Source organism: Ruditapes philippinarum, unplaced genomic scaffold (genome assembly GCF_026571515.1).
Source record: "Ruditapes philippinarum isolate M1 unplaced genomic scaffold, ASM2657151v2 ctg6773_1_1_1_1, whole genome shotgun sequence".
Taxonomy (NCBI): Eukaryota; Metazoa; Mollusca; class Bivalvia; order Venerida; family Veneridae; genus Ruditapes; species Ruditapes philippinarum.
In genome coordinates, this window is record NW_026860543.1 from 141,270 (window position 1) to 164,023 (window position 22,754).

Genomic DNA, 22,754 nt, shown 5'->3' on the forward strand with positions numbered 1-22,754 from the left:
TGCTGGTGAAATTGCACTGAAACTCCACAGACGTGATCAGATCCGTATATTGCTGTTCATTGAAAACTCTTGTCCAGCTTTCAAAGGTTAAAACTACTGGTAGAATTCCATTGAATGGCGGGAACTCAATGAAACTTCCCAGGAGTGATCCGTACTGTTCTTTGTTTTCCATATCGCCAGCATGTTTCAAAAAGTAAATATTGTCCAGCTTTCACGCGGACACTCAATGAAACTTCACAGGAGTGTTTAGTACCATCTCTTGTTGTGTATATCCCCGGCATGTTTTGTCTCGCTACACAAAATGGACGCCAGAGTATATCAAAGTAAAATCTTATCAAGCTTTCACAGGTCAAACTGCTGGAAGGATTCCAATGAAACTTCACAAGAGTGACCAGTACTATATCTCGTTGTGCATATCGCCCGCACGTTCTACTTTGCTCCACAAAAATGGCCACCAGACCTTTTAATAGAAAAGCCTTGTCCGGCTTTCCAAGTCAAACTGCTGGCGGAAATCCATGAAACTTCAATAGAGTGATCACTACCACCCTACCACCCCTAGCTGTGCATCTCGCAGGCGTGTTCTGCTTCGCTACACAAAATGGCCGTCAGAGCAAAATCTTTTGCGGCTTTGAAGGTCAGGCTGCTGTCGGGATTGCAATGAAAATTTACAGAAGTGGTCAGTTCCATCCCTAGTTATGCATATTGCCGGCCTGTTACGCTTTGCTGAACAAAATGACCTACATAGCTATTGAAAGAAAAATCTTGTACAGCTTTGATAGGCCAAGCTGTAGGCGGGATGTCATAGTAAAATCACAGAGGTGATCAGTACCATCTTTAGTTGTGCATATCTACGACGCGTTCCACTTCGCTGCACAAAATGGCCACAAGAGATTAAAATAAAAAAATGTCCAGCTTTCATATGTCAAGCTGCTGGTCGAATTCCAATTTAACATCACAGAACTGATCAATTCCTTAGTGATACCTTGTTGTGCATTTCGCCAGCATGACCTGTTTTGCTGCACAGAAGGGCCACCAGAGCTAAAAATAGAAAATCTTGTCCAGCTTTCAAAGGTCAAACTTCCATTGTAACTCCCAGGAGTCATCAATACTATACCTTGTTGAACATTTCGATGGCTTCGTTTCATAAATTGGACGCCAGAGTTATCAATAAAAAGATCTTGTCTAGCTTTCACATGTCAAACTGCTGGTTGAATTTCAATGAAACTTCAAAGGAGTGATCAGTAATATTCCAAGTTGTGCATTTCTCCCGCACGTTCTACTAGGCTGCACAAAATTGCCACCAGAGCTTTAAATAGAAAACCTTGCCTTGTCCGGCTTTCACATGTCAAACTGCTGGCAGGAATTCAATGAAAATCTGTGAAGTGATCACTAACATTCCTAGTTGTGCATCTCGCAGGCGTGTTCTGCTTCGGTACACAAAATGGCCGTCAGAGCAACATCTTGTGCGACTTTCAGGGCAGACTGCTGTCCCACATCGCCGCACAAAATGACAACCAGAGATTTAAATAGTAAATTTTTGTCCAGCATTCCCAGGTTAACTTGCTGTCGGGATTTTGACATTTCTTCACACTTTATAACCAGTACCTTCCTAAGTTTTGCATGCTGCCGGTACGTTCCGCTTCACTACACGAACTAGCCAACAGAGCTATAAAAATATTAAAAAAATCCTGTCAAGTCAATGATTTATGCCGTCCAGTTAGCTTAATGGTTAGAGCGTTGGACTGTGAATCTGGCGGCCCAGGTTTGATTACCGGACGGCGCAGGTCACTTTCTTTGCAATTGACCATTCGCGCTGTACCTCTGCTCTTGCATGGCATGTACAGAAGTAATAAGTTCCTTGCGAAAGTTGTATGTCAAAAAACATTTCTTACACTGCGACTTCAATTATCTGAAACCCGTTTCATTCAAGCATCGGATATACAAAGAGAGACACTCGCCAAAGATTTATTATTTGTAATGGGTTTACTGTCTTTATTATTATTATTATATTTAAAAAAAAATACAATTTACTTTAATGCCAGTTAAATGACTTAATTCGTCAGAAGTATCGTGTCTCATATTTTCCTTTAGCAGAATGTCGAAATGCGTCCGCCACAAATCACTTCAAAATTAACACAATTATCACTTCAAAAATTAAGTCATAAACCTGAAGTCATCAGTCAAAGTCACAAGTCAGAATTGAAGTACAGGGCTTCCACTATAATTCTGAGGATAAACATACATGAAAGATTTAAAACATAAAAATAATTCTGCTTTTATTGTAATGTAGGTTATAAAATAAAAACAGCATCAACACACGAGGGTATCTGATTTGTACAAGGGGCATAGCCGAGTGTTCTGATGTTATTTCTCCTTTTGACCATAGGCAAAAATAAAAACACGTTCACTGTCGTCACAATATTAAACCCCAGAAAAAAGTAAACAATGAACGAGCATTCAAATAGGACAGTTCTATCGTTAGCTCTTTCCCTTCCCTGCCGAAGGGAACCCCAGAAAAAAAATTAACCAATCCACGAGAATGCTTAAGACAAACAGTGAGTGCGGGAACCTAATGCTTGCACTCCAGATAACACATTGTGCATGCATTGGTATACGATTAAACTCTGACACGTTTACAAACTATGATATAATTGTTTCTCATAAATGCTAAATAGTATGCTAAAATATTGAAACATATATTTTTATGTTTGCTCAAAGGGCACAGGAAAATGATTTAAAAGTTAAATCGCTGCAACATTCAAATGAAGAGCTACACAAAGAAAATGCGGCGTTATTAACTGAATTAAAGCAAGTTAAATCGGAGAATGAAAATTTGTCGAAAGAACTCATTGGATGTAAAAATGTCTTAGCTGTAGAGGGAGAAAAATTTGACCACAAGACGAAAATACAAGAATGTGAACGTGATACAAATAGAAAGGGAAGCAAGCTCATTTTTAAAGGAAAAGATGATTCATACACAGGGTATTTATTTCATTAAAACTACCTTTCAGCTAATGATATTTGAAACTATTTTATTATACTATTTTAAATTCAATTAACGTGCACCCTAACTGGTACAAAAGTTAATTTTATTTATTTTTATACAGTATACTTTAAGTTTTAGCGGTTGTTAATCTTACTAGGATAGTAAGATAATTAATAGAAATAAAAAGACTTGGCATAAAAATATATAACAAAACATTTTTCTGTTTAAATGACAGTTTTTTAAGATTGATATAGCTTAGGATATGCTTATTTCATTTATGATACAAAAGAACTTAAAATGTAGATGAGATAGCTCGAACATGCCACACCCAAAAACTTTTGTTGTGCTTGTCATTTATTCGGTCAATTAAATATGTTTACAATCCTGATTTATATTCAAATTTCTTTACGTTTACGTTGTAAAAGTACCAGTTTTTATTGTGTCGATTTATTAATAAACATTTTTTAAAGATCATAACTACTATGACCTTGTTTAGATTTATAAAAACTTATGAAATTATTTTCGAAAAAAATAAGTGTGGACATTTTTTTTCAAATAAGATTCTTAATCAAATATTCGATTTCTAGATTTACGCCAGATAGAAGATGACTACATAAACTGTTTTCATATTATGAATAATATATGCTATTTAACAAGTTATTTAAAATATATGACTTAGAATGCTGTGTTTTGTGTTGTTTAAAAAAAAACCTTATGATATTTTAGCGACCTCTTCAAAATAATATTCTTAGATCAACGCACGACCAGATAAAAAATTGAACACAAATTCTTTTCACATTTTTGGTCTTTAATACTATTTGGCAAGAAAAATAATTCAATATTTCAAGACTTTGATATTTAATTATCGACCATTTAAACAGTGTGAACGTATACTTTTAAAAGATTGATTTAATATATAAATGGATTAATATAGAACTTTTAAGCTACTCATAGATGATAATGCATGATAGCAGTCTTTATACTTTTTCTTAATTATAATTTTATAAATGTTAGATATTCAAGACAAGGGGAAATAGCTGATGGCAAGTTACACAGTGGTGATGTTAGAACGATAGAATACAAGCCGGTGGTGGTTGCTATTGAAATTGGCAATACTGGTAGCTGTTGTGCCTACGCCTTCAAACACGAAAGCATTCGAAGACGTATATATGCCATCGACGAATGGTATTGCGGAAGCGGCTGTAAAAAAGTGTCAATAGAAAATCGCTCTGTCGTGTTATTCGATGAGAATAAAAAGTTTCATAGCTTTGGTTTCGAAGCAGATGATGCTTATGTAATATTAGCTGAAAATGGTGAACACACCAAGTGGTTTTACTTCAAAAACCTTACAATGAAATTACGAGGAAGTGATGTAAGTTTGATTTTTCTTATGTTTTCAACCATTTAATGTTTTGTCAAAATTGTTCTTTCTTAATTAAAATAAAAACAAACTATAAATGCATGTACTAAAAAGAGCTAGTATGCACACACAAAAGGTTGACAAAAAAAAATAGCGTAACAATTCTTGTAGAAGTGCACATCTTCTGAAGGGAATTTACTGCGTTCAAATCTATATCTATATAAATGAGTAATCTTATCGGATCATTGTTTAGTAAATGGAATTTGTAAGATAAATATATAAGAATACTCGTTTTTGACATTTATTTTTTTTATTTCATGAGTACTACTTGAAACACCCGAGTCCATTAAAACAAGTTGGTTATTTTAACAGATATTGTATTAATACATATCAGAGTCCGGTGTCTCCGTTAGTTTAAGAGTTTTAAAGAAATTTCATCTGGCACTGGTGTGAGGGTTGCCAGATGAGTCGAGTGATGCAATATATTTTTTAATTTCTTATTAACATTATTTTTTTGGCGCATTTTGAATAATACAGTGCTCTTAAACTGATTCATTTCACTAAAAGCGCTCTTAAAATGATTCATTTCACTAAAAGCACTCTTAAAATGATTCATTTCATTATCATGAATAAAGTTGTAAATTCTGTAACAGTGGGTCGCACGTATAAAGGTTCGATCCTTTTTAAGCGAAATGAAATAATACGATACGGAATAATGGCGGAGGAAGGTGACAAATAACATGAAAATAAAGTGCATGCGGAGCAGAAGATGTAAAAAATAAAAGTATATATCTCATTGTAAGAAAAAAGTTATTGAGGTATTTGTTACTTCAAATGCCACAGGTAGCCTTATATACTTAGTAAAAGAAACAACGACAAATATTTTGAATATAAATTTACAATATTTGATGTTTTAAGCACCAACATATTTACTGCTTATAACAAAACTATATTCATGAAGAATGTCATCTATTGTGCACTATTTTTACAATATTACCGCTCAGTACACTAACCGTTCTCTGTTGAAAAGCAGTTACATTTAATGGTCATTAAAGTATATCATACAATGATTGACTGTTCTGACTAGGGATGAGGTCTTCCATGCTCTGATACAATTAAATATAAAATGCCCTCTTTAGAAAACTGTGTTTCCAAAAAATGGTGTGTGTGCTTGTGCGTGCGCGCGTGTGTGTCTGAGAAAAAACAGCTTAGTTTTAAACAAAACTTCATACTGAAGATTGTGGAATGTGTGCGTCATGACATATTTAATGAAAAATTTGTCAGACAGACACATGTCAGTGCATATAGGCCTACTATACACTAATTGTGGTGTAGTCGTCAGCTCGTGTGTATGACAAAAATGAAGTGTGATCTTTAGCAGTGAAGGACATTTTCACCAGGACATTCCACCAGTCAGCCAGACATTGAGAGAGAAACCATGCATCAAGATTTTATAATGATTTTATGAGAATTTTATACATAACAAACAAAAACGTCAACAAGAGGTTTGACATTTGCTTCACTATTCAACAAGTAATAGCAAGAGAATCGAAACACGAGGTTATCTGATTTGTACGAGGGGGCGTAGCCCCCGAGTATTAATCAGATTGCCGAGTGTTTAAAAAAAACTTTTGATGTTCTTTCTCTTTTGTATCATAGTCAAACATAAAAACACGTTCCCTGTTGTCACAATATGAAACCCCGGCAAAAAGGAATCAATGAACGAACATCTGAATATGATTTTTCTGTCGCTTTCACTTTCTCTGCCGTCACGATATGTAAACCCCAGCAAAAATGAGCCAATCAATCGGCATGCTCTGGATTGCGGGTAACTAATAACTGCACTCCAGTTAACGCACTGTGCATGTATATGTATACGATTTAACTCTGACACATTTTCAACAGAAAGGTCCCCAAACTATGATTCAATTGTAGATAGTTACTGAAATAAACATGTTTAGAATTCAAATTACAATGCATACGATAAACAATTGGATTTATAGCATCACATCATTGTACATTCGAGCTGCAAACAATCTAAATAGATATACAGATTATAGCCCCTTTGTATTCAAGTTATACACGCCATTGTTTGAGATATCAAGTTCTGCTTCTATAAAAGTAAAAGAAATCCGGTAACAAAGCGACCTCCCGTAAGCATTAATCACAACAAAATTACAGAATTGAGAATTGAGAATATAGAGAACTGCAGACTCGGTTTGATTGAGTCTGTACATGAGGGATAATGAATACGTACAACATCCCTCACCCCCCCCCTCCCTGCCAGCACCGACTTGAGCGTACTCAATTCTCAACACTCAATAGTGCTGGCATCAATGATCCCGAAGGACCAGAAAAATATAATAACACTGAAGTGAAGTATGGGGCAACTTTTTACAGCTGCCACACAGCACTTGACACCTGCTGTTGTGAAGTATAAAAAACCGAAACAAAGCGACTTCCCGGAAGCATTAATCACAACAAAATTACAAGAGAAGGAAGAAAAACCTAAAGTGTCAGACATAAACAGTTTGAAAGAAATATAGATTGTAAAATGAAATTTCTGTTTTGCACTTTTATTAAGTGCATAGAATTTAAAGTAATTTTCTACAGTAATAAAATATAAAAGAGAGAAAAATTACACAGTGAGTAAAAAAGTAATAACAAAATCTTAAATCAAATTAGAGGTAATTCTTGAAAATAAAGGAATGCGACAGAATCATGTGAGTATTTACACGTACATGCACGGAAAGAGAAACAGACAAAACACCATAAATTTTAAGCAAGATTCTAAGTCAATAAAAAAAGATCTTTGGTATATAACTATAAGTAGTTATTAAAGCGCTTTCAAAATTATCAAACCCTTTGTTGTGTTAAGTTATTTGATCGTATTAAAACCCATAGTACACATATATTTTTTGGACAACAAGACGCCGATATATATTTTTGCACAACTGTATTTGCTATGCAACTGTATAATGAGTATCATCCATATGTTGTAAGAAGTAATAGCAACTCTCATTCACGATATGGGTTTTGATCTTGTTTCCATGACACAAAATCAGTAACTGTCAATTTACCTTCAATAACATTTTCACTGCTGAACCCAAACTTTTAATAATTTCGAAAAAATATGTGTAGGCCAGAGAATGCATTTTTAATAGTAAACTACTTAAATATTTTTATAAAATATACTCACTAGTAAAAAGTATCGAACCGCTTTACTTTCGACCCCCTGTGTAAGAGAATAGATAGGATGAAATAACAATATTTTCCATGAAAAATAATGTATTGAGGCTATCAATTTAAAAGATACTCAGAAAGTCCCGTTACCACCCATAGCGCGGGTGCCCTTGGGTCAGATTTTCAGATCCGAATCCCACACATGATAGATTCGAGAGATCATCATATCGCTATAACCGATGTATCAATAAAGGAAATATCAATAATAATGGAGCTTAATTTGTATTGATTCGATTATATTTAACTTAACGAACTGCACTTTCTATGTAATATGATTATCATATAAGAAATCTATTAGTAAAAGAAAGAGCATCGAAACACTAGGCGATTTGTTTGATGGGACGTAGCCTCGGAGTATAGATCAGATTGCCGAGTATTTTAATGTTCTTTCTCTTTTGTATCTTAGGCAAAAAACAACAACAATGTTTCTTTTCGGCACAAACTGAAACCCTAGAAAAAATAACCAATGAAAGAGCACTTGAATATGATATTTCTTCCGTTATCCCCTTGCCTGTCGTCACAATAAGTAAACCCCGAAAAATTAGCCAATCCACGAGCATGCTCTATAGACAGACAGTGGGTGCGTGTTACTAATTCTTGCACTCCAGTTAACACACTGTGCATTAAGGTGTATTTTTATTAAAGGCCTTCATAAATTAATTATACTTTTAGATATTTATTCGTTCCGTTTTCTGCTATTTATTTTGGTTAATCAATAGATAACCCGGGACTTTGAGATTGATGATGACAAAGGTAAGAAGATGAAAGCTATTGACGTGTTTGGTGCTGTCATTCAATATCTGAAAGATTATCTGCTTGACCAGTTGAAAACAAGAGGACCGGAGGTACAGAACAATGACATACACTGGGTTTTGACTGTGCCCGCTATATGGACAGACTCCGCTAAACAATTTATGAGGGAAGCCGCATATTCGGTAAGACCACCTTTATACATTATGCTGGTATCTAAATAAGAATTCTATTGAATTAACGTTAAAATATATTTCATTTATAGCAATTCTAAAATGCATTATGTAAAAGACCCATACATAGACATGGCAACAATATTATTACATAGTATTTCCGAAATAATGTTAACTGTGCTTTATTTCGTGGCAATCGTGGCAAATGTACACAAATATCATCTACCAAGAAACTAGTCTAAGAGTCAATACTCGTAGAAAGAACACTGTAGCAAAATGTTCACTGATCAGTGAGCTACAGAGTCGGTCAATATGACATCTTCTGTTTGTGTAAATAAGTTAAGTGACCCCAACAGAATAATGACCCCTTGGTCAAATATACAACTTTTGGCTAACATTCTTTTTTACTTTTATGTGACCTTGATCTTACCATTGAGTGATTGACATATGTCCTGATCTTAGTTTCAAGTCTCGTATCTGCTCTAATTATTGGCTTACTTTTACATTCTCATGATTATCCTGAAAAGTTCCAGCATCTCTAACGTCCAGCTCAGGTTTAGCTGTATTCAATTCAAAGAAAACCGGACAATATTTTACAGTTACACTATTGTATTACTGAATTAACCGACATTTTGTCCGATGATGTATAGGTGATCATTTTTAGTAGATATACTCCGCATTATTATCAAATCAAATGTTGAGTACGTATGATTATTTGATATAAGCTTTAGTATATTGGTAATACCGTACTCAACGGGATATTTGGAAGTTATTGCCATCTAATAATTGGTGAAATAGTATTTCTACGTTTGAGTGTGATGTTTTGCTATTTCTAGTGCTACTTAAAAGTATTCTGAGTGCTCTTTCTAAGAAAAATTAATGACAGGGTGCCATTTTCATTAAAGAAAAATGACATTACCAATAAAGCATAAAACAAAAAAAAAAATTTCAGCCCAGCTAGTAAACGTATCTTTGAGCTGGGGGCTGCAGCCTTGAAGCCAGGGTCTGAACCATTGCCCCAGTAAGTCACGAGCCCAGGATACCTGAACCGAGAGACAGACACTTTTACCACTAGTTCACTGCTTCCCTTAAAATACTGGCTCGGATAAATATTAAAGTCCTCATATCTTCTGTATATTAAACTCTTTGTTAAGTTATTATACATCAATAAAAAGTACAGCATGTTATTGTTGCTATTGTTATCCCCCGCCGATGGAATCGGGAGGGGGATATAGTTTTGGCGTTGTCCGTCCGTCCGTCCTTCCGCACTCACAGGATAGTAATTATGTGGCTAGAGGGACAATAGGTAACTGTTCTTTCTCTTTGATGTCATTCATTCCGTAATGCTTTTATGTGGCTATTTTCTTTTGTGTGGCTAAAAAGAACAATAGAGAGAACAATAGAGTAGCCACATAATTACTGTCCTGTGAGAACGTCCGTCCATCCGAATTTCGTTTCCGGAGTAGTTCTCTGCAACTACTGGCTGGAATTCAACGAAACGTTATGGGAATCATCAATATCAAGAGTAGATGCGCATATCGTCGGCTTGTTCCGGTCCGACACTTTAACTCAGAGTTATGGCCCTTGATTAGTTATGCAGTATGCATATAGAGTCAAAATTGTTTCCGCGCTACTTCTCTGCAACTACTGGCTGGAATTCAACGAAACTTTATTGGAACCTTCAATACCAAGAGGAGATGCGCATATCGTCGCCTTGTTTGGGTCAGACACTTTAATTCAGAGTTATGGCCCTTGATTAGTTATGCAGTATGCATACAGAGCAAAAATCATTTCCGCGCTACTGCTCTGCAACTACTGGCTGGAATTCAACAAAACTTTATGAGAACCTTCAATACCAAAAGGAGATGCGCATATCGTCACCTTGTTTGGGCCAGACACTTTAACTCAGAGTTATGGCTCTTGATTAGTTATGCAGTATGCATATAGAGCAAAAATCGTTTCCACGCTATTTCTCTGCAACTACTGGTTGGAATTCAACAAAACTTTATGGGAACCTTCAATACCAAAAGAAGATGCGCATATCATTGCCTTGTTGGGGTCGCACATTTTAACTCAGAGTTATGGCCCTTGATTAGTTATGCAGTATGCATATAGAAAAATATTTGTTTCTGCGCTACTTCTCTGCAACTACTGGCTTGAATTCAATGAAACTTTATTGGAACCTTCAACACCAAGAGGAGATGTGCATATCGTCGCCTTGTTTGGGTCAGACATTTAAACTTTGAGTTATGGCCCTTGATAACTTATGCAGTATACAACCAGAGCAATAATCGTTTCTGTGCTACTTCTCTGTAACTACTGGCTGGAATTCAATGAAACTTTATGGGATACGAAGAGGAGATGTGCATATAGTTGCCTTGTTCCGGTCAGACACTTATAACTCAGATTTATAGCCCTTATTTAGTTATGCAGTATGCATACATCTCATTGACATTTCCAGATATTACTATTTAACACAGAGTTATGGCTCTGTTATTGCCCTGGATATTTATCAAGTTCAAAGAATATTACTGTTTATGCCATGATAAATATATAAATAAAGCCTTATGTCTTCTGTTGTTGTGTTAGTAATAACCAGTACTCGGCGGGGGATATAAATTCAACGAATTTGCTTGTTGCATTAAATGTAATACAACTTAACTACAAGAAGTAATATCTTAACCAAATGAGATATAAATTATTCCACTTATAGCTTCTGCATTTATTCAGGCAAGAAATTAGATCATAAATATATATTTTTTTAAAGTTTTGTCCTTTTAGCAAATTTTCATTATCTTATTGTTTATTTTGCAAGGGGTTAACTTTAAAAATGCCAACAAATGACGGAATGGGGGAACATTATTTAAAGCGGTCACGATTCTTCTCGAGGGTAATTATGGGGAGGTCAAAATACTTGACTGTGTCAAAATGCTGGACAACTAATGTCAAATTTAATCCACATCATCTGAAACTATGCGTCAAGTCCAAATTCTATAGCTGTATCGCGAAATATAAGTAAAAAGGTGTTTCGATCAAAATTAAGGTCAACTGATGGCAAAGTTTAATTTTGCACCGGCAAATATACATGTAGTCATTATTTCATAGCTGTAGACTTAATACAAAAAAAGTAGTTAACTGCATTATGACCTCGGTCATAAGTGGTAGGGGGTTACTTTGAAAGACACTATTTATGCTTAAGCCTGTGGAATTTCAGGACATGAATTTTAACGTTTTAACTATAAACATATAATGAAAATATGTCTCCCGAGTCAGGCCAAATTTGCACGCCAAATATCTAAAGGGTTACTTAGTCCATGCGACTTTAGATTGGAACATACTTTGTCAAAACCTGCTAGACAATGTGACTTACCAAAATCTTAGCTGTACCCTTGGCAAATTTCATGAGAAAGGTTTTTTGTAAGTTTTTACTACAGTGTATATACATACAAGGAAAAACCATGAACCCGCGCTTGAATCCAATTTTGACACTAGAGCTATAAAATAACTTGATATTGACCTGCTAGGTAAGGTTACATACCACATATCAAAACCTTGTGCTTTTTGGAAGAACATTTTAAGGCTTTTCATCGGTTGTCATGGTAACAAAACTTCTGCGTGAAAATTAATTTTTTAAACAATTGAGTACTAACAAAATCAGCCCACTGTTTTAGAAAGACAAAGCTAATGACGTACGACGAACGACGGACACAGCTCACCATAAGCACGTTGCGCTTACTTGAGCTAAACATTTGAGCCAAACATCATGAATAATAACAATTTCATTGGCAAGAAATACATGTAATGCAGACGACGTATTTTAAGGCTCAAATATTTGACACTTTCTTGGACAAGAGCCTGGGAGTAGAATGCTAAAATGTGTGTTCTGTACGACAAGTCAATGTGTGTGTTCTGCACGATTTGTCAATGTGTGTGTTCTGCACAACATGCCAATATGTGTGTTCTGCACGATATGCCAATGTGTGTGTTCTGCACGACATTGCGTGCTAAATTTAAAAACTTTACTCTTTTTGTGCCTCCACTACAGGTGGGGGGAGTTAGATTTGACCTTGTCAGGCCTTACGTTCTCTTTTGTGTCGCACGTATCTCAAAAACTATTTGATCTGGAGTCATAAACTATAGGAATATTGGTCAGCATGTGTAGTTATGCACCTGGGTGTTTGCGTGTGGAATTATTCAGTATCTGTAGAGTAATTGCCCTGGACTAAAAATGTGCAGTTTTCAACTTGTGTTGCACGAAGCTCAACTAGATTTGACCTATGGTAATGAAACTGTACAGGAATTTTGCTCAGCACCTTGGGTATCAATTGTGAATTAATTCTGTTTTGTCAGAGTTATGGCACTTGACTTAGTAAATATATTTTCAATTTGTGTCGCACGTAGCTCAACAATATTTGACATATTGTCAAGAAACTTTACAGGAGTGTTGCTCAGCATGTGAAACTGTGCACCTGATGTTTCGCTTGTGGATTTATTCTGTATTGTCAGAGTTATAGTTCTTGACTTAGTAAAACATTTCACTTGTTTATTTTTGTCGTGCATAGCTAAAATATTTGATATATAGTCATGAAACTTAACAGTAATGTTGGTCAGCATATGTGATGGGAAACTGGGGTTTGCTTATATTTATCCAGTATTTGTAGAGTTATTGCCCTTGACTAAGTAAATATTAACAATTTTCAACTTGTACTGCGCGTAGCTTAATTATGTTTGACTTATAGTCATGAATTTTTTGCAGGAATGTTGATAAGCATGTGAAGTTGTACACCTGGTGTTTTTCTTGTAGATTATAATAATAATAATAATAATAATAATAATAATAAAGACTTTATTTAAAGAGGCAACATAGTTAGGCAAGCCCAGTCTTCCCTATGAGCCTCTATGAGATTGATTCTGCTTTGTCAGAATTATTACCCTTGACTTAGTTATGATGATGACAAATTTCCAATTTGTGTTGCACTTATCTAAAAAGGTTTTTGACTTAAGAAACATGAAACCTTATAAGAATGTTGGTCATCATATGTGGTTGTGCACTAGGGGTTTTGGTTGTGGATTTTTTTCAGTATTTCCAGAGGTATTGCCCTTGATTAAGTAAAATTTTGCAATTTTCATCTTGTGGCGTGTATATATAAAGAATTATTTGACCTTGAGTCAGTATGTGTAGTAATGCACCTATGGTTCGCTTGTGTATTTATTCAGAATTTTGTAGAGTTTTTGTCATTGACTAAGTAAAGGATTTTTTTTGGTTTTCAGCTTGGGTCACATGTAGCCCAAAAACATTTGGCCTAGAGTCAGTAGATTGACAAAACATTAAAATTCAGGGGCAACCGTGTCCCATGGACACATTTCTAGATTTCTCTGACTTTGACCTTGATGATTTACATGAAATGTGGCTTCTGCATGTTGTCCAATTTAATAAATATTTGATCCATATAGACAACTTAAACACCTTTGTTGTCTCAAGTCTTTATCTTTATATTTACGAACTTTATTTCGAAGTTTGCACCTGGAACCTTATTTTACTCAATCAAATCATGAAGAAGGCCTACAATATTCATGTAAAACATTATTTACATAGTTTTGATGAAGAATGTAGCATTATCTTGTTTAATATTTTAGGCTGATATTGCAGAATCACAGTTGACAATTATCACAGAACCAGAAGCAGCAATTGTATACTTCCAAATGGAAAATCAAATCGAACAATTGACAACTGTCGATATATCCAGTCCTGGGACAAAATGTATGGTTATTGACCTTGGAGGTAGGTACTAAGTTATACAGGATTGAGGGAAAGAACTTAATTCATTTTTCTGTTACTTTATAATAAGGACAGTCTGTTTATATCAAGGTCCAATTGACCACTATTAAATTTAAAATCTTACGATGTATATGTTACATGACTTAGATGACAGATACATTTAATAAATTGTTAACAAAAACAACATTTTTTACCAACATAATATGTATTCGGATAAAAATTACTAGGAGTAATAATTATATTGGGGTACTTCAGTATATAGTTTAATTGCGCTACTTAATTAAAAAATAAAATGTGTACACTATTATTCAATTAACTACAGATTCCTTAAGCATATTTCCTATAAAGTTAAAGGGGAAAACAATATCTCATTTTCATGAACAAGATATTGATTAAAGTCATAACGGGTGCTTACGACTATGTAAAGTTTTATAAAACTGATTCTTTTCTGTTTGTTTTTGATTGAATATATATATATATATATTTATACTCTAGCTACATTCTAATAGTTAGGAAAACTGTAAATTGATCTTCCAAAATAATATGTCCAATGAGAAATTAAAACCATTGAAACTGTTCACTTAGTAATAAATTAGAATGTTTTATGTAATTCTGTGAATTACTAAAGTGTATACACCTGATATTAGAACAAGAAAAATAAAACAATCACTGATGAATCTTTCAGAATTTGATTTTTAGTTCACTTAGATGAATAAATCTTAAGTATATAAAAAGTTTTAACAAGTTAACAAACATTTTTTGTAGGTAATACTGCTGATTTCACTATATTAGAGCGTCAGTCGGACGGTGGCCTTTCAGAAATCAAATCGGCAACTGGTATAGCATGTGGTGAAAACATGGTGATAGAGGAATTTCATGAACTCCTCCGTAATATAACAGGTGATGCAGTCTACCAGAAATGGATTGTTGATGGACATCCTGGTGATCAAACAGATCTGCAAAATGAGATTGAATCAAAAACTAGAACACTTAAAACTTACAGTACTGGAAAAGTAACATTCAGATTTCCAGATTCATTGCCAAATACATTCAAGGAAATAAACCATGAAAGTATACAGCAAGCTATAGAAAGATCACAATATAAAGGTAGAATTACATGGTTATCGGATAAAATAAGAATAGATAAAGAGATAGTCAAAACTCTGTTCAAACCTTGCACTGATAGGATAGTAGGTCTTGTTAATCTTTTACTGAAAGAACCTGGTGTTCAAGGAACGAGCATATTTCTGATAGTCGCCAAGGCTCAAATAGTTCAAAAGGCCATAAAAAAAGCCTTCCCGACTGTTAATGTCATCATACCGAAAGAACCAGACCTGGCCGTTTTGAAAGGTGCAGTGATTTATGGTCATCAACATTAGGGTATAAGTAAGACTCTCCTGATTAAAAACACACTCACACTCTGTTAAGTTATACCAGATCAAGTATGTTTTCTCGACTTAATGAATTCTTGATGAAGAAGAACTTTATAAGTTTAGATATATTTCGTTCTTATGTATTTTCATATGGTACAAACTAAAATGTATAACATATAATCTGTGTATGTTATGGAATGAACGAAACGTCTGATTTTTTAAAACATATTTTTACGCCACACAAAAGAAAAAAATCAGCACCAAATTTATTCTAATTGCACATACATTGTATGTTACACATAAGCTTAACTGAAAAATTACAGTTTCATGATAACGAGAATTGACTTCACTTTTATTTTACTGTAGCACCAAATATTATAACTCTGTAAATTAAAGATTCTTTGTTAGATATACATTATATTAGATTTCCTAAAACATACAAAATGGTGCATTGTTAACATCAAAAATATCTATGTAAGAAAGAAATATATTATAACTACATGTAATCATTTTCGTTGTTTTTTCAGTCAAGATTAAGTGTTCTTTTAATATAAGGTTTGGAAGGAAGAAAAACATCTTATTCCTATTTAATCTTCGCTGGTAAAAAATGAAACTTGGTTAATATTGCCATGATTTTATGTTGCTTTTGTTTGTTTTTAATGCTGAATTTACACATTTAAGTGTGATTTCAATGGTCTATCCGCCTAACTGGATTTCCTTGATTAGCAATGTATCCAGCGACGCAAGATAACTTATAAGGAGACTAAAAGTTCAAGATCAATTGTTAATATCTTAAAAAAGATACGCATCTATACATTTTTGTTCAAACTATCATATAACTTACATGAGAATTATGCTTCCTTCAATGATATATGCATTAAAAACGAGTTTGATCTAAAGTCAGTAATACTATGGTATATCGATGCTTTTTAATCTAATCTGGGACATAGATCTAATATAAGACTTGAATAATGAGTGAGTAATAATTTTCATCGAAACTAAGATAGATGTCTCCCTACCCCAAGACATATTGCTTTACCAATCTTTTAACAAATTATAGCAAAGAATTTTTGGAAACCTTTGGTACTTATTCACTAAATTTAGTCCTAAACATTCAAGCCGATGATTACAATCTGAAAGGCTTGGAGTGTATTATGTAACTTTATCATATTCCTGTGCAGATTTTGCAACTCGTAAAAATGGTATTGCACGGCCGTGCATATATTTTGAAGTGACCTCATTTGCATTATACGACGCATTAAATGTTACCGTTATATTAAAGGCGCGTTGATGAAAAATGGTTCTTTTTCACTTCAAACATTCTTTTTTTTTGGTTTGTAATAATTAGAATATTCAATTCGTGCAAGTTCATTTCTGACTATTGAACTCGTTTAATAAAAACAGATTATGCTCACCAGAAGCTCGCATAATATATTTTATTCAACTGGTTCAATAAATTCAGTATTAAACCTATACTCATTCAACATCCTCTATTTATGTCTGAAGGAAAACTAATTACCCTGCCGCCGTACAATTATCAACCTTGGACCGACTTTCAACCTGTTATTTGTATTTATTTATAAAATAAAACTTATAAAAGGAACTGATTCCAAAAGTAGTTTAACGAAAACTGCATCAGCCTTTTTTAATAAACAAACAGCAGACTTTCAAGTTGTTCAAGAGTGTTATGGTTCTTGTTTAAATGAGATCTCTCAACCAAAACAGTCTCAAGTTAATTCCTCCAATATTTTTGGATTATTTCCAAAGCAAGCAAAACCCAACAGACAGATGGCTGTTTAGTAAACTGTATCCTACTTACAATTTATTATATGATAAAACTTGTTTCAATTTTCCTGAAATGGCATTCAATTGAAAGATAATTACAAATTGCATAAAGTTTCAATAAAGCATTTATTCTTTAGTTCAGCTATACATTTTCTTGTAATAACATGTCTACAGTTTACTAATTTTTACATTTCTAAGTACTTACGACTATAAGAATATGTTGAAAGGTAATAATTGATAAACACGCTCTATACCACACGATAATCGTACATTTCAGTCCTGCATGTCATCTTTCCTGTCTGACAAGTCCCTTAACTGCAAGCTAGCTGCCCAATACATGTACAATGTATTTATATTTCAATTAACATAAGGACAGATAAATCGGAATTAATCAAAGACAGAACAGAACATGACAATAACATATAATCAGAAGTAAATGAAGTTCACGATTTCTTATCTTTTTCTAATTCTTTAATTTGGGCAGCTTTACCTGCTGCAGCTGCTGCTAGAATTTGTTGACTTGTTGTGATAGATGTCCCTGAGGAACCAAGAATAACATTTGCTGGACTCCCAGGGGTAACACCTGATACAGAAGACCCAACTGTTGTAAATATGACATTAGCAGGGCTTCCAGAGTTTGTGCCCGTGACAAGTTTACTCAGTGTTTGTCTAAGGGCTGCATCACTTTGCACAGCAATTGTCTGTCCTGTAGGACCAACTGTTTGGATAAGCTGACCTTGTGTTGAGAATCCTTGAACTCCTCCAGCAAGCTTCATAGATCCAGGATTAATTATTCGAGCAAATACAGGCTTCCCTTGCTGTGATGTTTTTCCCTGTGGTCTAGTATTCTGAACAATATGACCAGGAGGTAGCACTTGCCCTTGCTGCAGCGCTGGCTGGGAAATTAAGATTGTAGCTTGACCTGCCTTAAGTCCAGCTTGTTGTGAAAGAACTGTTCTAACCATTTGAAGATTAGGACTTTGTTGGGTACCCACTGCACCTGAAACTGGAAAATGAGTGATTCTTTATTCTTCTATCCTTATTTTATCAACTAGAAATCTCAGTAGAGTTACAGTGCTAAGCTATTGTATCTGAACACACTGGTACACATTATTTCAAATTGAGCATAAACATGGAAATTTGTCACTTTTATACAAAAGATTTGTTACACTGAGACTTTTATACAAGAGATTTAGAGGACTAGTTTGGTCCACTATTTTAAGTGCAGAACAAAAAATTGCAAATATAGAGATGTCCCAATGACCTAAACCTTTGTCCTTTTCACCCGAAAAAAGGACTCATCAGGATGCACCAACATACCTTGTTTTAATGTAAACTAATATTCTTATTGAAGCAACCGACAATAAGCAAAAACATTTTAACTAGAACTCCACGAGTCGGATGTGTCGCCTTGTGAACAATATAGTTTAGGAGAAATGGCCAGGACAAAAATGAAATATGAAAATTAACAAAGGGAAATAACTCAAAAAATAATAAGTGCAGAGCAGAAGTTTCTGTGCACTGCACTTCATATCAATAAGATCTATCATTCTATGAAGTTTTAAGTCCATATCTTTTATAATTTATGAGAAATGACCTGGACAAAAATAAAGGGCAATAACTCAAAAGTAAGAAATGTTACGGTTCTTGTACACTGCACTTTTTTTAATGAGATTTATCATCCTATGAAGTTTCATGTCCATAGCATTCATACATGAGGAGAAATGACCTGGACAAAAATAAAGTATGAAAATTAACAAAGGGGAAATAACTCAAAAAATAAGAAATGCAGAGTACTGGTTCTTGTGCACTGCACTTCTTCTTTATGAGATCTATCATCCTTTGAAGTTTCAAAATCCATAGCTTTTATACTTTCGGAGAAATGGCTTGGACAAAAATAAAGTATGAAGATTAACAAAGGGCAATAACTCCAAAAATAAGAAATGCTGAGTACCAGTTCTTGTGCATTGCACTTTTTCTTAATGAGATCTATCATCCTATGAAGTTTCAAGTCCATAGCTTTTATAGTTGAAGAGAAATGGCCCGGACAAAATTAAAGAATGAAAATTTACAAGGGCAATAACTCAAAAATTAAGAAGTGCAGAGTACCGGTCCTTGTGCACTGCACTTCGGGTTATTGAAAGAAGCATGCATACCAAGTTTAAAGTCAATCCGACTTATAGTGACTGAGTTATGCTCCGGACAAGTTTTAGGGGACCCCTATATGTCGCCTTTTCAAGGCGACACAAAAGTAAACAAAATCAGTTTGACTAAATACATGTATGTTCATAGGACTCATTAAGATGCATCTACATAACAAGTATACTTAGATTTTAGATCATCAAATTTCAATGAAGGCCAGTTTTATTTTAGGCCCCAGTAGTTTTGATATTTTACATTTTAACCTGAAAATGGGTGTGCAAGGTAGATATCATTAAAGTGAATATACATAAAAGTATGAAACTCCTAGATCAATGTACTTAAACGACCTGTTTTGTGGTGTTTTTTTACATGTCACAGAGAGCCTGACCTTTGACCTGAAAATGTGCATTGCAGATATAACACATCAAGGTGCATCTACATATTAAGTTTCAATGTAAAAGCTTATGTGAGTATTAAAGTTAAAAAGTGTAAATGAGAATTAACTTTATATCCCTGTATTAATATAATTATATTTCAATGTAAATGCATTTACATTGTACATCATTGTATAATACTTACACCTACCTACAGTATCTGTTGTGGATTGAGTCTCTACATTTTTCAGACCACCAGATTGCTGTAAAATAAGCTGTGCAGGAACAAGTCCTGCCTGCCCTTGAGTAAGTACTTTACCATGACTTTTAGAGGCTGAAAATTGGAATATAAAAACTGTTTACTCATAAAAAATATCAATGATATGTTAATCATTTATGTATTTATGTTATGGTTTTGTTATGCTTTATATTATGAGCAACCTGTAAATACACTTTGATATTTTGAATATAAAATGATAACAATAAGTAGCCAATCTACAAACTTTAGTAGAAAATAATGATGGTACATGTCTTTTGATATCCTTCCTAACAATGTCTATCATACAATCAAGTTTTTCACTGACATCATAAAAGACAAGAGCACTGCATGTGGTGTTAAAGGGCAATCATTATGAATAACCAACTATTATAAAATCATAACTTTAAAAAGGGCACAACTTCTAAAAGTATTGTTTCCAGGGTAATGTCCCTTGTCTCTTATCATGATATTCAAGTATTAAGTTTCATGTTGATAGCTTAAAAGTTTTGAAATCATCCTACTGATAATAAGAAATTTTGACAAAATTCTAACTTAACCTTTTCCCTTATATAAGGGTGATTCGACGGCTTTTTGCCCAACCCCCCCCCCCCTCTTTTTGAGGCCTCAAGCAGTGAAAAAAATGACCTATTTAAGGCCCCAAACACTGTTTTTCGTTTGAGAAATGTTGTTAAAAAAAGTGACCACTTTTTTGGCGCCGTCCCCATCCAAATAGTTGCCAGAAGGGGGATGTGCCCCCTTCTGTTTGGGGGGTTTAAAGGGGGCAGAGTCCCCCTTATCGCCAAGGAAATTTTGGATATGTGACAGGCTAAAAATGGCCTCAGGTCGATCTTAGGGTAACTAGTAACCGATGCTGAAAAGCCTTTTACTCTATCTCAATTCATTGAGAAGTTGCAGCACTTTGAACTCAGTTTTGATGAAAAAAACAATGCAAAATAGTGATTTTTTGCAATTTTGAGACGTCCCCCGTTGCCATGGTAACAGGAACTTTACCATTGGGCATGCTGTTACAGAGGCTATGGTGTAGTCAACATTTGTGCCAAGTTTCATTAGTATTGAAGCATAATTTATAGTTTCATAGCAGTTGGAACTTGTTACAGGAGGCTTTTCAATGAAAACGGCCATTTTTCACAATATGCTCATGGGGTAAAAGGTTAAAAAGGGACATCACCCCCAAAATATAGCTTTCAGAATAATGCCCCTTGTCATTCAACTGTGCCTTGCCATGAGATATTACAAGATTAATGTTGATATCTTTAAAACTTTTGAAATTACTCTAATAAACAGGGATTTTGATCACAAAAATTCTCTGTTAATCAGGGTCATAACTCAGGCAATTTTGACAAAAAGTCTAAGTTAAAAATGGACATGATGCCAAATATATAGCTTTATAATAATATAATAGAATAATGCCCCTTGTCTTACAACTGTGCCTTGTCAAAATTAGCAACTATTTCAAGTTTCATGTTAATATCATCTTTAGTTATTTTACTTAACCCTTTACCTCATATATACGCGAAACAACGCACTTTTAACCCTCCCCCCTCTGTTAAGCCTCAAATAGTGAAAAAATGTCCTATTTGGGCCCCAAACACATGTTTTCGTTTGAGAAATGCAGCTAAAAACAGTGAGCACTTTTTCGGCACCGCCCCCATCCAAAAGATACATCAGGGGGTTGCCAGAAGGGGGATGTGCCCCCTTCTGTTTGGGAGGTTTGAAGGGGGGTGGTAGTCCCCCTAATCGCCAAGAAAAATTTTGACTTATGAGAGGCTAAAAATGACCCCAGGTCGATCATAAGGTAACGTGTAACCAACGCTGAAAAGCCTTTGACTCCATCTCAATCCCTTGAGAAATTGCAGCACTTTGAAATAAATGGAAAAAATCAAGGCAAAATAATTCATATAATTTGGCAATTTTGAGATGTCCCCTCGTTGCCATGGTAACAGGAAATTTAAGACTGAGCATGTCGTTACAAAAATGGTCCAGTCAACATTTGTGCCAAGTTTGATTAGTATTGAAGCATTTTTCATAGTTTCATAGCAGTTTGAACTTGTAACAGGAGGCTTTTCAATGAAAACGGCCATTTTTCACAATATGCTCATGAGGGAAAGGGTTAATAGGCAATTAAAAATAGGGAAAAAATCCAAGTTAAAAAGGGCCATAACTTCAAAAATATAGCTTTCAGAAAATAAAGCCCCTTGTCTTACAACTTTTTCTAGTCATGATTAGCAAGCATTCCTAGTTTCATACTGATAACTCTATAATTGTTTGAGTAATGGCCTACAATAAAGTTTTTGTATGACATTACATTGATCACAACGCTGCAGCAATCATAACAGCTTGACTTTTACTTCGAAAAAGACGAGCAAACAATGAGTACTCCCGTCCACAGTGAAAATTTAATAATGATCATGACAGTAAAAGTTGTGTACCATACCTGTAGGTCTTAGAGTGATACTTCCACCAGACGTAAGCTGTGTCACCATTACCCCACCAGGATTAGTTGCTTTTG

At 34.5% G+C, this 22,754-nt stretch overlaps 2 protein-coding genes across 2 annotated transcripts in view; one reads left to right on the top strand and one right to left on the bottom strand.

Annotated features, from left to right (window-relative positions):
* LOC132760534 (heat shock 70 kDa protein 12A-like) overlaps positions 1 to 16,170 on the top strand; it is a 29,463-nt gene extending 13,293 nt beyond the window's left edge. The window contains exons 4-8 of the mRNA XM_060752521.1: positions 2,719 to 2,982; positions 4,001 to 4,358; positions 8,309 to 8,524; positions 14,150 to 14,294; positions 15,057 to 16,170. Coding sequence (XP_060608504.1) covers positions 2,719 to 2,982; positions 4,001 to 4,358; positions 8,309 to 8,524; positions 14,150 to 14,294; positions 15,057 to 15,670 — 1,597 coding nt within the window. The 3' untranslated portion in view covers positions 15,671 to 16,170. The remainder of the gene's footprint in view (positions 1 to 2,718; positions 2,983 to 4,000; positions 4,359 to 8,308; positions 8,525 to 14,149; positions 14,295 to 15,056) is intronic.
* Positions 16,171 to 17,556: 1,386 nt separating this feature from the next.
* On the bottom strand, positions 17,557 to 22,754 carry LOC132760536 (uncharacterized; the record flags this gene model as incomplete). Its single annotated transcript, XM_060752523.1, is given in 3 exon segments — positions 17,557 to 18,449; positions 20,177 to 20,299; positions 22,680 to 22,754. Coding segments are annotated over 3 exon segments (729 nt in total). The 3' UTR covers positions 17,557 to 17,892.